The sequence below is a fragment of the Oryctolagus cuniculus genome, chromosome 12 (genome assembly GCF_964237555.1).
Source record: "Oryctolagus cuniculus chromosome 12, mOryCun1.1, whole genome shotgun sequence".
In the NCBI taxonomy this organism is placed as follows: Eukaryota; Metazoa; Chordata; class Mammalia; order Lagomorpha; family Leporidae; genus Oryctolagus; species Oryctolagus cuniculus.
Window position 1 is genome coordinate 12,482,996 of NC_091443.1, and position 13,126 is coordinate 12,496,121.

General features: G+C 42.0%; 1 protein-coding gene across 1 annotated transcript in view; it reads right to left on the bottom strand.

Moving 5' to 3' along the window:
* The window catches only part of OTUD7A (OTU deubiquitinase 7A), a gene marked incomplete in the record, with an annotated part of 157,148 nt that overhangs the window by 32,178 nt on the left and 111,844 nt on the right, over positions 1 to 13,126 (bottom strand). Inside the window, 1 exon segment of the mRNA XM_070053542.1 lies at positions 10 to 111. Within this exon segment, the coding sequence (XP_069909643.1) occupies positions 10 to 111 (102 nt within the window).

Genomic DNA, 13,126 nt, shown 5'->3' on the forward strand with positions numbered 1-13,126 from the left:
CTGTCTTACCCAGCGAGGCGGCATGCAGGAGGCAGTTCCCATCTCCTGTCGTGGCCAAGGGAAGAAGCCGCTTACAGCTCGTGCACACGGTGGACCACCAGTTCAGACGACCTGCAACGGAAGGTCAGTTCAGAACGCAGGAGCAGAAGAGGCAGGGATCATGGGGGGGAAGTCTTTTCTAAACAGGCACAAAGGTCAGTGGGAGATGTTCTGGGAGATTCCAGCAGGAAGGTGAAGTATTACGAGTCATTTTTTCTCAAATGATAGATGGCTACTTGCTCCCTCTAAGACAAGAAATGGCCAACCCACTGGTCAGTGAACAAGAGGATTAGGAAACTCAAGGCCAATCCCTTCTCTCCTGGAAGCTGGCAGCATCTTTTACACACAACATAGCATTTCTCTTTGATCTTCTCAAACTCGATGTTTCTTCTTGAAAGTTGTTTAGTCCTTTAATCACCTTTGGTTTTTGATGCACACACACCCTTGAAAGTATGGTCTGTATTTAACACAGAAAAACCATCAGTTATTTAGGTGCAGTCATGTTAAATTTCCTGAACTCATACAGAAACTTCTGCTTTTGGGAAGACAGAGCAAATGGACTTTTCCCTAGGAATCACAATGAGATCTCTGGAATTATAGATAAGATATGAAGACTCTGAAAGGGGCTGGCGCTGTGGCTCACTTGGCTAATCCTCCGCCTGCGGCGCCAGCATTCCATATGGGCACCGGGTTCTAGTCCTGGTTGCTCCTCTCTTCCAGTCCAGCTCTCTGCTGTGGCCCGAGGGGGCAGGGGAGGATGGCCCAAGTCCTTGGGCCCCTGCACCCGCATGGGAGACCAGGAAGAAGCTTCTGGCTTCGTATTGGCACAGTGCTGGCCATGGTGGCCATTTGGGGAGTGAACCAATGGAAGGAAGACCTTTCTCTCTGTCTCTCTCTGTCTTTAACTCTACCTGTCAAATAAAAAAAAAGACTGAAAAGTGGAGAGAACGTGGTAGAGCAGCCAGGGACGTGGAGCTGATGGCACAATATAATGATAGGATCACACACACACACACACACAACCACAGAAAAACTAAAAAGCAAAAGCATGTTCTCAATATACGAATACTAGGAAAGGTGCAGCTCGCCAAGCAGTTAGCCCTTTAGACATAATGGTTCCATTCTAGTCGAATACAATGGGGAAAAATTACAGCTGCACCATTGCTCTTGATGGCAAATGCTTAGTGGGGTGCCTGGACGTCCACCTTTTCTGAACTGTAACCAGGTAGCCTCTATCACTTCTCTCACTGCTGGGAGGAGGGGCCAGAGAAGGCTGAGCACAGAACCAGGACTTCAACCCTGCTGGGTGGTAATGAGCACCTCTGTCTCTCCCAAGGGAAGACATACATGAGCCTGGACCCCCATGCTCACCTGGTAGTAACAAGAGTCTCTGACCTCCCAGCAATGGTCATATCAGCAGAGGCCTAGTGAGAAGCCTCAACTCTTACTCCTGCCCATCAGTCCCAAGATGCCCACCCCACACCAAGGTGCCAGCAGGTGGGAGAGAGGAGACTTTTATGTGCATAGCTATCTGTCAGGAGGCAGCAATCTCCTCTTAACTGTCAGAGGAGGTTTGCTAATGTACAAGATTAGATAAGGAGGGTTGCTAAGACACAAGATTTAAATAAGTCCTGTAACTTAATACTAATGCACATCATTGTTTTAAATAAAAGATTTATTTATTTACTTTGACAGAGTTACAGAGAGAGAGGGAGAGACAGAGAGAGAGAATCTTCCACCCATTGGTTCACTCCACTGATGGCCACAGTGGCTAGTGCTGGGCCAGGGTGGAGCCAGGAGCTTGGAATTCCATCTGGATCTCCCACATGGATGGCAGGGATTCAAACACTTGGGCCACCTCCTGCTGCTTTTCCCAGGACATTAGCAGGGAGCTGGATTGGAAGAGGAGCAGCTGGGACACAAACCAGTACCCATATGGGATGCCAGCATTGCAGGTGGTGGCTTTACCAGTGATGCCACAACACTGTCCCCTCAATGCACATTCATTTAGATCGAAAAATAGCTTATAACAAGAACCAGGAAGATTTCAAACAGAATGAGGAAAGACAATAAACAGACATAACACCAAAATGACACAGAAGTTAGAATTCTGTCACAGAGATTTTAAAGCAATTGTCATAAAAATGCTTCAGCAAACAATTGCAAACACACATGAAACAAATGAAAGATAGAAAATATCAACAAACAATTGCAAACAAACATGAAGCAAACGAAAGACAGAAAATATCAGCAAAGAAAGGGAAGTCTTTCAGGAACAAGAGAGGATGCACGGAACTAAATGACAGGTTTGGAACTGAAAACATATAGTGATTGATTTGAAAAACTCAGTGGAGAGTATGAGATAAGATGAGATGAAAGCTTGAATATAGAAATTACTCATTTTGAACAAAAGAGATAGACTAAAAACCCCTGAACTTCAGGTACCTGTGGAGCCACAGCAAAGGATCTGACATTCACAATATGAGCAGGCCACAGGAGAGGAGAAGCACAACAGACCTGGAAAAGCATTCCGACAGACAACCACTGAACATTTCCCAATTTTTACAAAAACAAAACAAACCAAACCAAACCCGTAAACACGGATTTAAGAAAATGAACAAACCTGAATAGGAATGAGGATTCATAACAGAATGTATAATGGTCAAACTTTCAAAAACTAAAGACAAAGAAAAAGCCTCGAGAGCTTGCAACAAGAAACAACATCTTGTGTGTGTGTGTGTGTATGGTCTGTGTGTATGTGTGTTGTGCCTGTATACGTGTGTGCATGTGGTATATATGTATGTACATGTGTATGTATGTGTTTGTGTGTGTATGGTCTGTGTGTATGTGTGTTGTGCCTGTATACGTGTGTGCATGTGGTATATATGTATGTACATGTGTATGTATGTGTTTGTGTGTGTATGGTCTGTGTGTATGTGTGTTGTGCCTGTATACGTGTGTGCATGTGGTGTATATGTATGTACATGTGTATGTGTGTGTGTGTGTGTGTATGGTCTGTGTATGTGTGTTGTGCCTGTATACGTGTATGCATGTGGTGTATATGTATGTACATGTGTATGTGTGTGTTTGTGTGTGTATGGTCTGTGTATGTGTGTTGTGCCTGTATACGTGTGTGCATGTGGTATATATGTATGTACATGTGTATGTATGTGTTTGTGTGTGTATGGTCTGTGTGTATGTGTGTTGTGCCTGTATACATGTGTGCATGTGGTATATATGTATGTACATGTGTATGTCTGTGTGCATGTGTATGGTCTGTGTGTATGTGTGTGTTGTGCCTGTATACATGTATGCATGTGGTGTATATGTATGTACAGGTGTGTGTATGTGTCTCTGTGTGTATGGTCTGTGTGTATGTGTGTGTATGGTGTGCCTGTATATGTGTGTGCATGTGGTATATATGTGTATGTGTGCATGGTGTATATGTGTGTATGCATGTGTATGTGTGCACAAGTGCATATGTGTGTGATATGTGTATATATGCATGTAAGTATGCATTCATGTTGTATGTGTATGTATGTGCACATGTGTGTGTATGGTCTGTGTGTATGTGTGTTGTGCCTGTATACGTGTGTGCATGTGGTATATATGTATGTACATGTGTATGTGTTTGTGTGTGTATGGTCTGTGTGTATGTGTGTGTTGTGCCTGTATACGTGTGTGCATGTGGTATATATGTATGTACATGTGTATGTGTTTGTGTGTGTATGGTCTGTGTGTATGTGTGTGTTGTGCCTATATACATGTATGCATGTGGTGTATATGTATGTACAGGTGTGTGTATGTGTCTCTGTGTGTATAGTTTGTGTGTATGTGTGTGTATGGTGTGCCTGTATATGTGTGTGCATGTGGTATATATGTGTATGTGTATGTGTGCATGGTGTATATATGTGTGTATGCATGTGTATGTGTGCACAAGTGCATATGTGTGATATGTGTATATACACATGTACAGTATGCATGCATGTTATATGTGTATGTATGTGCACATGTGTGTGTATGGTATGTGTACGCGTGTAATGACAGATTTCTCATCAGAAACCAAGGAGGCCAGCAGGAAGTGGCACACCATTTTTCAAGTTCTGAAAGGAAAGAACAGTCAATAGAGTCTTGTATATATAGTAAAATACCCTTCAGGAATAAAGGGGAGATGAACACATTTTCAGATGAAGGAGGACTAACAGAATGTGCTTCAATCAGATTTACCCTTAACGGATGACAAAGGAATTGTGTAGACAGGAGGGAAATAACAAAAGGAAAAATTACTGGAACATCAGGAAGGCAGAACATGGAAAGGATAAAAGTATGGGCAAATACAGATTTTTTTTAGTTTTCTAAATTATATATATGATATTTGAAAAAATTAACTTTTGTCTATCTGTATATATCTCAGGAAATACTTAAGAAATTACATTTTATTTCATTTTAAAAGATTAATTTACTTATTTGAAAGTCAAAGTTACAGAGTGAGAGGGAGAGAAACCTTCCCTCTGCTGGTTGACTCCCCAGTGGCCACATTGGCTGAGAATGGGCCAGGCTAAAGCCAGGAGCCGGGAACTTCTTCCAGGTCTCCTACACAGGTTGCAAGGGCCCAAACATTTGGGCCATTCTTTGCTGCTTCTTCCAGGCCATTAGCAGGGAACGGGATCAGAAGTGGAGCAGCCGGGACATGAACTGGTGCCCACATGGAATGCTGGTGTCACAGGCAGAGGCTTTAACCAGCTATGCCACAATGCTGGCCCTGACAGCTATATATTTTTTTAAACTTTTATTTAGTAAATATAAATTTCCAAAGTACAGCTTATGGATTACAATGCCCCCCCCCATAACTTCCCTCCCACCCACAACCTTCCCAACTCCCGCTCCCTCTCCCATTCCATTCGCATCGAGATTCATTTTCAATTATCTTTATATACAGAAGATCAATTCAGCATAAATTAAATTAAGATTTCAACAGTTTGCACCCACACAGAACACAAAGCTGACAACTATATTTTAAATGATGAATATAAAGAAGCAAAATTTCAGGTAAGTTTTATAGTCAACTCTAATGGCCTTTAACTGAATTTCAATAAAGTGAAAATGTTTATCACATATGTTTCCAAGATGTTTGTAAAAACATATTTTAATTGAATATTCTTTTTTCAAAATATTTTATTTATTTATTTGAAAGGCAGAGTGACAGAGAGAGACTGAGAGATTTTCCAATTGCTGGTTCACTCCCCAAATGGCCGCAACAGCCATGTCTGGGCGAGGGTGAAGCCAGGAGCCAGGAACTCCATCCTGGTCTCCCGTGTGGGTGGCAGGGGCCATCTTCTGCTGCCCTCCCAGGTGCACGAGCACGAATCTGGATTGGGACTGGAGCACCCAGGTCTGGAACCAGCACTTTGATATGGGATGCTGGCATTGCAAGTGCTGACTTAACCCACTGTGCCACCGTGTTAGCCTCTGAATTTTCAAAAAAAGAATATTAATAGAATCTGAAAATTAAAAGGACATGACATTATTTACATTTCTATAATTTATCTGTCATTAGTAAGGGTTCATTTTAGTATTGATTAGCATAGAGTTGGTCCTCTGTATATAAAGTCATACTAAAAATGATCCATAATGAAGGAGATGGGAGAGGGAATGGGAGGTGGGATGGGAGCAGGATGGAGGGTATGGGGGAAAGAACCACTGTATTCCTAAAGTCGTATCTACGTAAAAATGCCTTCATTAAATAAAAAATAATAAAATGAAAAAATCAAGGATTCATTTTAGTAAAAGGTGTTACTTCTTTCAGAACAGAAATAATGCAATATGAAGCATAAAGATTATATATAATGCTTGAAAAGTAAGGCCCTCAGAAGTATATTTAGTTTACAGTCAAAGAGTTATTGCTAATATATTACCATATTAACAAGATTTAATATAATAAATCTCAGAAATATTTTGTTTGAACTGGATTCCTATCTGCTTTCCAGCGCCTCTTGGTTAAGACTCACTAATTCCACTTTAATGGTAAATGGTTTTATTTATATAAAATAAATGTGCCCTTAATTCTAGGCAAAAAATGCACTGAAATTAATACCACAAAATAAAACAGATGAGCATCTATTCTATGACGATGCTAATACTTATGCTAATACAGTAGTATATTCTTACCACCTACAAATCATCTTTATTTAAGGTAAGTAAGAAATGCAAGTTACTGCTTTAAGTGACAGTACTGCCGGGTGGCCTGTTGGAGACAGAATTAGAATTACCAATGCAATCACTTAGTAACTACTTTCTCTCTAGGCTGTGAAACAGCAACCTGCCTCACCTGACTTTTAAAAAGTCCTTTTATAAACATCTAGCCTGGCAGATACTAAAACTGGGCTGCTCTAAAATAAAAGAAAAAGTGAACATTCTTGCTTACTAAGGCATAAAACCCAGCAGAGGGGCTGTGACACTGAAAGTGACACATTTAACATGAAAGTAGGCCAGGCTCATTCATCCTTGGAATTGCATGTAAGCGGCTGGTAGCTCCCGGCACCCATCAGTGGGTGCAGAGGCAGGGGTGGCACAGGGAAGGGGCCAGTGAGGCAAGGGGTCTGCATCATGTGGAGGACCTCAGAGTCCATCTAAAGTCACGGCTCCTCCCTCCCATCCTTGCCGACACAGCCCTGCTGCTGCGGGCATTTTTCAGGTGAGTCTCCTTCCCTGCCCTGTGGAGCACATGTTGACAGGTCCAGCGCAGTCCATGCAATTCCATCCCCCTTGCCAGGGCTGGAGTTGGCATGGCCACGTGCCACCGCCTGGCCCAGGGGGTGAAACAGGCTATCTGCTGGGGCTGCTGCTAGGAGAGCGGTGTCCAACCTTCGGAAAGGATGCAGTCGTGGGCTCTCTCCTGCTACCTGGGAAGACCCCGTGAGGGATGTGGGGCCAGATGAAGTCACAGCCATGCTGGAGCCCTGAAGGGAGCTGGCACTGACCCACTGAGGGAAGCAGGAAGTGGTGTTTGGGTCCTTGGCACCAGCATGGAGCTGCCAGCCCTGCTGTGAGCCCACCCATTTTCAGACGATGGAGGACAATCATGAATTATTGGTTTAAGCTCCTGCTGGTTGTTGTTAGCATGTCTGCCTGCTCACTGTAGGGCCCACAATAAATCAATGAGTTCTCTCTCTTTCTCTCTCTCTCATGTGTATTCCCATTTTACAGAGAAGGAAACTGAGGCTCAGGGGGAGTAAACAAACTTGCTCACAATTTGCTAAATCTTAACAGGAGCCGTGGCTCATCCTGGGTAAAAATCAGATCACAGACAAGGTTGGTCTAATTTAGTCAGATGTGGCTGAGCTTGTGGCCAGCCGATTTTGACTTCTCTGGACCTAACTTCAGAAAATCCGATCTTTGATAGCAGCCGAGCTGGAGCTCCAGTCGAAGTGTGTCTGAAGTCACAGGTCCAGACCTTTCCACTCCTTCGCCCCCTCTGCTCGCTCTCTCTTCTTGTTTCTCTCATTCTATGTTTTCTAGGAAAGTTTTGTAAAACACCAAGAGCAATACACTCATTGCCCGGGACCATGCGAATGGCAGCCCCTGTCCATCTTTGCTCCCGGGTGTTCCTTTCAATGTAAAAGGAAAAAGCAGTAAGTATCAGGTTGAAGCTCCCCTATGCACCTCCCTGCCTCATTCTCATTCCTCCCCCACCAAGAGGCACTACCACAGGCATTTGCAAGTTTTGCATTTTATCACGTGAAGGCAGTATTTAACAAGGCACTCCATATTTAAATCTTCAGATAAATGATGCCATTAGATATTGGGAAATCTTATACCTCTGCCGCTAATTTCCAGGGGACCTAGGCTTGGCCTCACCCTCTGTGGGACAGACCAAGGAGTCTTCAGCTTGGGACTGCACATCCCCAGGGAGTAGTGCCTCACCAGCAGGTCTGTGCAATGCACAAGGATCTCAAAACCATGTTATTTCCTTCTGTCCCATATTCCTGCCCGTCAGCTCTACTTCTTCTTCTCTCTCTACCCCTCTTTTTTTGGGATTGGCAGTGTCTGGGCATGGCAGGCCCTTGGTCATTGTTTTTCCTGTCCCCAAAGGGTGTTCAGATCTGTGAGGTGTACTGTTTGGGCTCCTTTCTCCTTCAGACTCTACACCCACAAAGAAGGGCGAGTGAGGATCCTATGGATGTTAGGTCTACACTTGGGAGAGGAAGTGAAGAATTAGCCCTACTGGATTATTCAAGACTGGGATATGGGCACTGCACAAGACAACTGGCTGGGATTATCTCCCCCACCACAAATTCATTGTGAAAAACAAAAGGAAAGACTGGAACACATTCTTTAAAAGACTAAAGACACACAATGACCAAATGCAGTGCATAACTACTGATTGGATTTGGAGTGAAAAAATTATAAAGGGGACTTTGAGGTCAATTGAATATAGACTCCGTATGTGACAGCATTATTAAGTTGGTGTGAATTTTCTTAAGGGTGATGATGCTCCTCTGGTCACAAAGAAGCTCAGCCCTATTTTCAGAAGATACAGGGTTCAAGTAGTGAATTATCGCCACACAAATTCAAAGGGCTCAGAAAAACATGGTTTATCCATCTCCATATGTGAGTGTGTGTGTGTGTGAGTGTGTTTGTGTGCGTGCACTCAGAGGGAGAGGGAGACAGAAAGAAAATCTGACAGAGCCCTGAAAACTGGTGATTCTTGATAAAAACGATGCATAGGTACTAATCTTTCAAATTTCCTATAGACTCGAAAATGTTCAAGAGAAAAAAAATGGTATGTGGGTTTGCTTCACAGTTTGACATTTATAAATGGAGACATTCTATTCTAGTGCCAAAGACAATTTCTACGCAAATTAACTCATTTGTCTTGATTCAGTTTAAAAACTGGCTGAATTCAGTTAAACATTCTTAGGGGGAATCTAATGGATGCAAATACTAATTTGATTGAATTTTCTGCTTTTCAATAGATTGAACTGGAATTTTTACAGTTTGGTTATAATGTTCAAATTTTTCAGAGGCACAGATGATTTCTCTCAAGTGCCTCATATCAATTCCCAATGAACTCACGGCAGACAGTATTAATAAATCATCGTAGTTTCCATGGCAGGCATGCTAATCAATCATCAGCCTTTCCACAAAGGAGGTTGAGGACCTGGTCATCTGTCTCAATTCACAGCTCTTTGCAATATTGACCAGCTGCTTCAGGCTGACAATGGGGATGGAATGAATTATTCATCCATTAAGTAGGCTTTGGAAAAATTTCCCCTGCAGAATCTGGGACCAGAGTGTCAATGTTAGTTAAGGATTTAGAAAAGCAGCCAGCAGAAGGATTAGGCACAGGGACTCCAAAGGTAGACTTCCAGGGTTCAACTCTACATTTCACCACTGTGACCTTGGCTAAGTTTCTTAAGCTCTTTGTGTCTCAGTCCTCAATTCTCAAAAATGAGCATAATCAGAACCATTAGGCAAGCAAAAGAAATCAAAGGGATACAAAATGGGAAGGAGGAAGTCAAAGTATCCCTATTTGCAGATTACATGATTCTATATCTAGGGGGTCCAAAAGACTCCACTAAGAGACTACTGGAACTCATAAAAGAGCTTGGTTAAGTGGCAAGATATAGAATCAACACAAAAAAATCAATAGTCTTTGTATATACAGATAATGCCACAGCTGAGAAAGAACTTCTAAGATCAATTCCATTCACAATAGCTACAAAAATATCAAATACCTTGGAATAAATTTATCCAAGGACATCAAAGATCTCTAAAATAACAATTACAAAACATTAAAGAAAGAAATAGAAGAAACAAAAAAATGGAAAAATCTTCCATGTTCATGGATTAGAAGAATCAATATCATCAAAATGTCCATACTACCAAAAGCAATTGACAGAATCAATGTGATGCCAATCAAAATTCCAAGGGCACACTTTTCAGATATAGAAAAACAATGCTGAAATTCAAATGGAAACACAGGAGACCCAGAATAGCTAACGCAATCTTATACAACAATAACAAAGCTGGAGGCATCACAATGCCAAATTTCAAGACATACTACAGGGCAGTTATAATCAAAACAGCCTGGCACTGGTCCAAAAACAGATGGATAGACCAATGCAACAGAATAGAAACACCAGAAATCAATCCAATCATCTACAACCAACTTGGCTTTGACAAAGGAGCTAACATCAATCCCTGGAGCAGGGACAGTCTCTTCAACAAATGGTGCTGGGGAAACTGGATTGCCACATGCAGAAGTATGAAGCAAGACCCCTACCTTACACCTTACACAAAAATCCACTCAAAGTGGATTGAAGATATAAATCCATGACTTGACACCATCAAATTATTAGAGAACATTGGAGAAACCCTGCAAGATATTGCACAGGCAGAGTTCTTGGAAAAGACCCCAGATACACAGGCAATCGAAGCCAAAATTGACAAATGGGATTAAATAAAATTGTGAAGCTTCTGTACTACAAAAGAAACACTCAGGAAAGTGAAGAGGCAATGACAGAATAGGAGAAATTATTTGCAAACTATGCAACTGATAAAGGGATTAATAACCAGAATATATATAAAGAGATAAAGAAACTCAACCATAACAAAACAAACAACCTGGTTAAGAAATGGGCAGGGGCTGGCACTACGGTATAGTAGGTAAAGCTGCTGCCTACAGTGCTGGCATCCCATATAGGCGATGATTTGAGTCCCAGCTGCTCCACTTCTGATCCAGCTTTCTGCTGTGGCCTGGGAAAGCAGTAGAGGATCCCCCGGGTCCTTGGGCCCCTGCACCCACATGGGAGACCCAGAAGAGGCTCCTGGCTTTGGATTGGTGCAGCTCCAGCAGTTGTGGCCAACTGGGGAAACGAACCAGCAGATGGAAGACTCTCTCTCTCTGCCTCTCCTCTTTCTGTGTAACCATGATGTTCAAATAAACAAAATAAATCTTTTTTTAAAAAAGAAATGGCTTTGTCTATGATCAGAGTCAGTGAACTCAGGGGGCTTCCATAGCCTTGGCAGCTCATGACAAGAGCCTAGGGTGATTACTGATGCCATAACAACAGTGTCAATTTGTTAAGTCAACAACAGGAGTCACTGTGCACTTACTCCTCATGTAGGATCTTTGTCCTTAGTGTGCTGTACATTGAGATTAAATGCTGTAACTAGTACTCAAACAGTATTTTTCACTTTATGTTTCTGTGTGGGAGCAAACTGTTGAAATCTTTACTTAATGTATGCTCAACTGATCTTCTGTATATAAAGAGAATCGAAAATGAATCTTGATGTAAATGGAAGGGGAGAGGGAGTGGGAAAGGGGAGGGTTGCGAGTGGGAGGGACGTTATGGGGGGGAAGCCATTGTAATCCATAAGCTGTACTTTGGAAATTTATATTCATTAAATAAAAGAAACTCAACCATAACAAAACAAACAACCTGGTTAAGAAATGGGCAGGGGCTGGCACTACGGCATAGTGGGTAAAGCTGCTGCCTGCAGTGCTGGCATCACATAAACAAGTCTAGTACCTGCTAACACTAACCGATAGAATAAATAAAGGGGAGAGTGATCCAACATGGGAAGTGAGATACTCAGCAGACTCATAGAATGGCAGATGTCCTAAATAGCACTCTGGCCTCAGAATCAGCCCTAAAGGCATTCGGAGCTGGCTGAAAAGCCCATGAGAGTATTTCAGGCATGGAAAGCCAAGACACTCTGGCAAAAGATCTCTGCGAGTGAGATCCCAGTGGAAAGAACAGGTCTTCAAAGAAGGAGGTACCTTTCTCTGAAGGGAGGAGAGAACCTCCACTTTGACTATGACCTTGTCTAAACAAGATAAGAATCGGAGAACTCAGAGGGCTTCCATAGCCTTGGAAACTCATGGCCGGAGCATAGGGAGACTACTGATGCCATAGACAGGAGTGTCAATTGGTAAAGTCAACAACAGGAGTCACTGTGCACTTACTCCTCATGTAGGATCTCTGTCCTTGATGTGCTGTGTATTGAGATTTAATGCTATAACGAGTACTCAAACAATATGTTTCACTTTGTGTTTCTATGGGGGTGCAAACTGTTGAAATCTTTACTTAATGCATACTAAACTGATCCTCTGGAAAAAAAAAAAAGAAAGAAAGAAATTATCAACTCCCAATTTGACTCTCACTGGGATTAAACATGACAATAGGTCTGATCTGATTTCATCATCATTTAAAAAAAATCATCTATTATTTCTCACTTTATGTTTCTGTGTGAGAGCAAACTGTTGAAATCCTTACTTAATGTATACTAAGCTGATCTTCTGTATATTAAGATAATCGAAAATGAATCTTGATGTGAATGGAAGGGGAGAGGGAGTGGGAAAGGGGAGGGTTGTGGGTGGGAGGGACGGTATGTGGGGGAAGCCATTGTAATCCATAAATCGTACTTTGGAAATTTATATTCATCAAATAAAAGTTAAAAAAAAAATAAAAAAATAAAAAAGAAATGGGCAAAGGACTTAGACATTTTTCAAAAGAGGAAATCCAAATGGCCAACAGACACATGAAAAAATGCTCAGGATCCCTAGCTATCTGGGAAATGCAAATCAAAACCACAATGAGGTTTCACCTCACCCCACTTAGAATGGCTTTCATACAGAAATCAACAAACAACAAATGCTGGCGAGGATGTGGGGAAAAAGGTACCCTAATCCACTGTTGGTGAGAATGTAAACTGGCATAGCCGCTGTGGAAGACAGTTTGGAGATATCTCAGAGATATGTATATAGACCTACCTTATGACCCAGCCATCCCACTCCTGTGAATTTACCCAAGGGAAATGAAATCAGTATACGAAGAGTTATCTGTACCCCCATGTTTATTGCAGCTCAATTCACAATAGCTAACATATGGATCAACCCAAATGTCCATCAACTGAAGACTGGATAAAGAAATTAGGGGATATGTACACCATGGAATACTATACAGCAGTAAAAAAATTCCTGTCATTTGCAACAAAATAGATTGAACTGGAAAATATCATAATTAATGAAATAAGCCAGTCCCCAAAGGATAAATCCCATATGCTCTCTCTGATCTGTGGT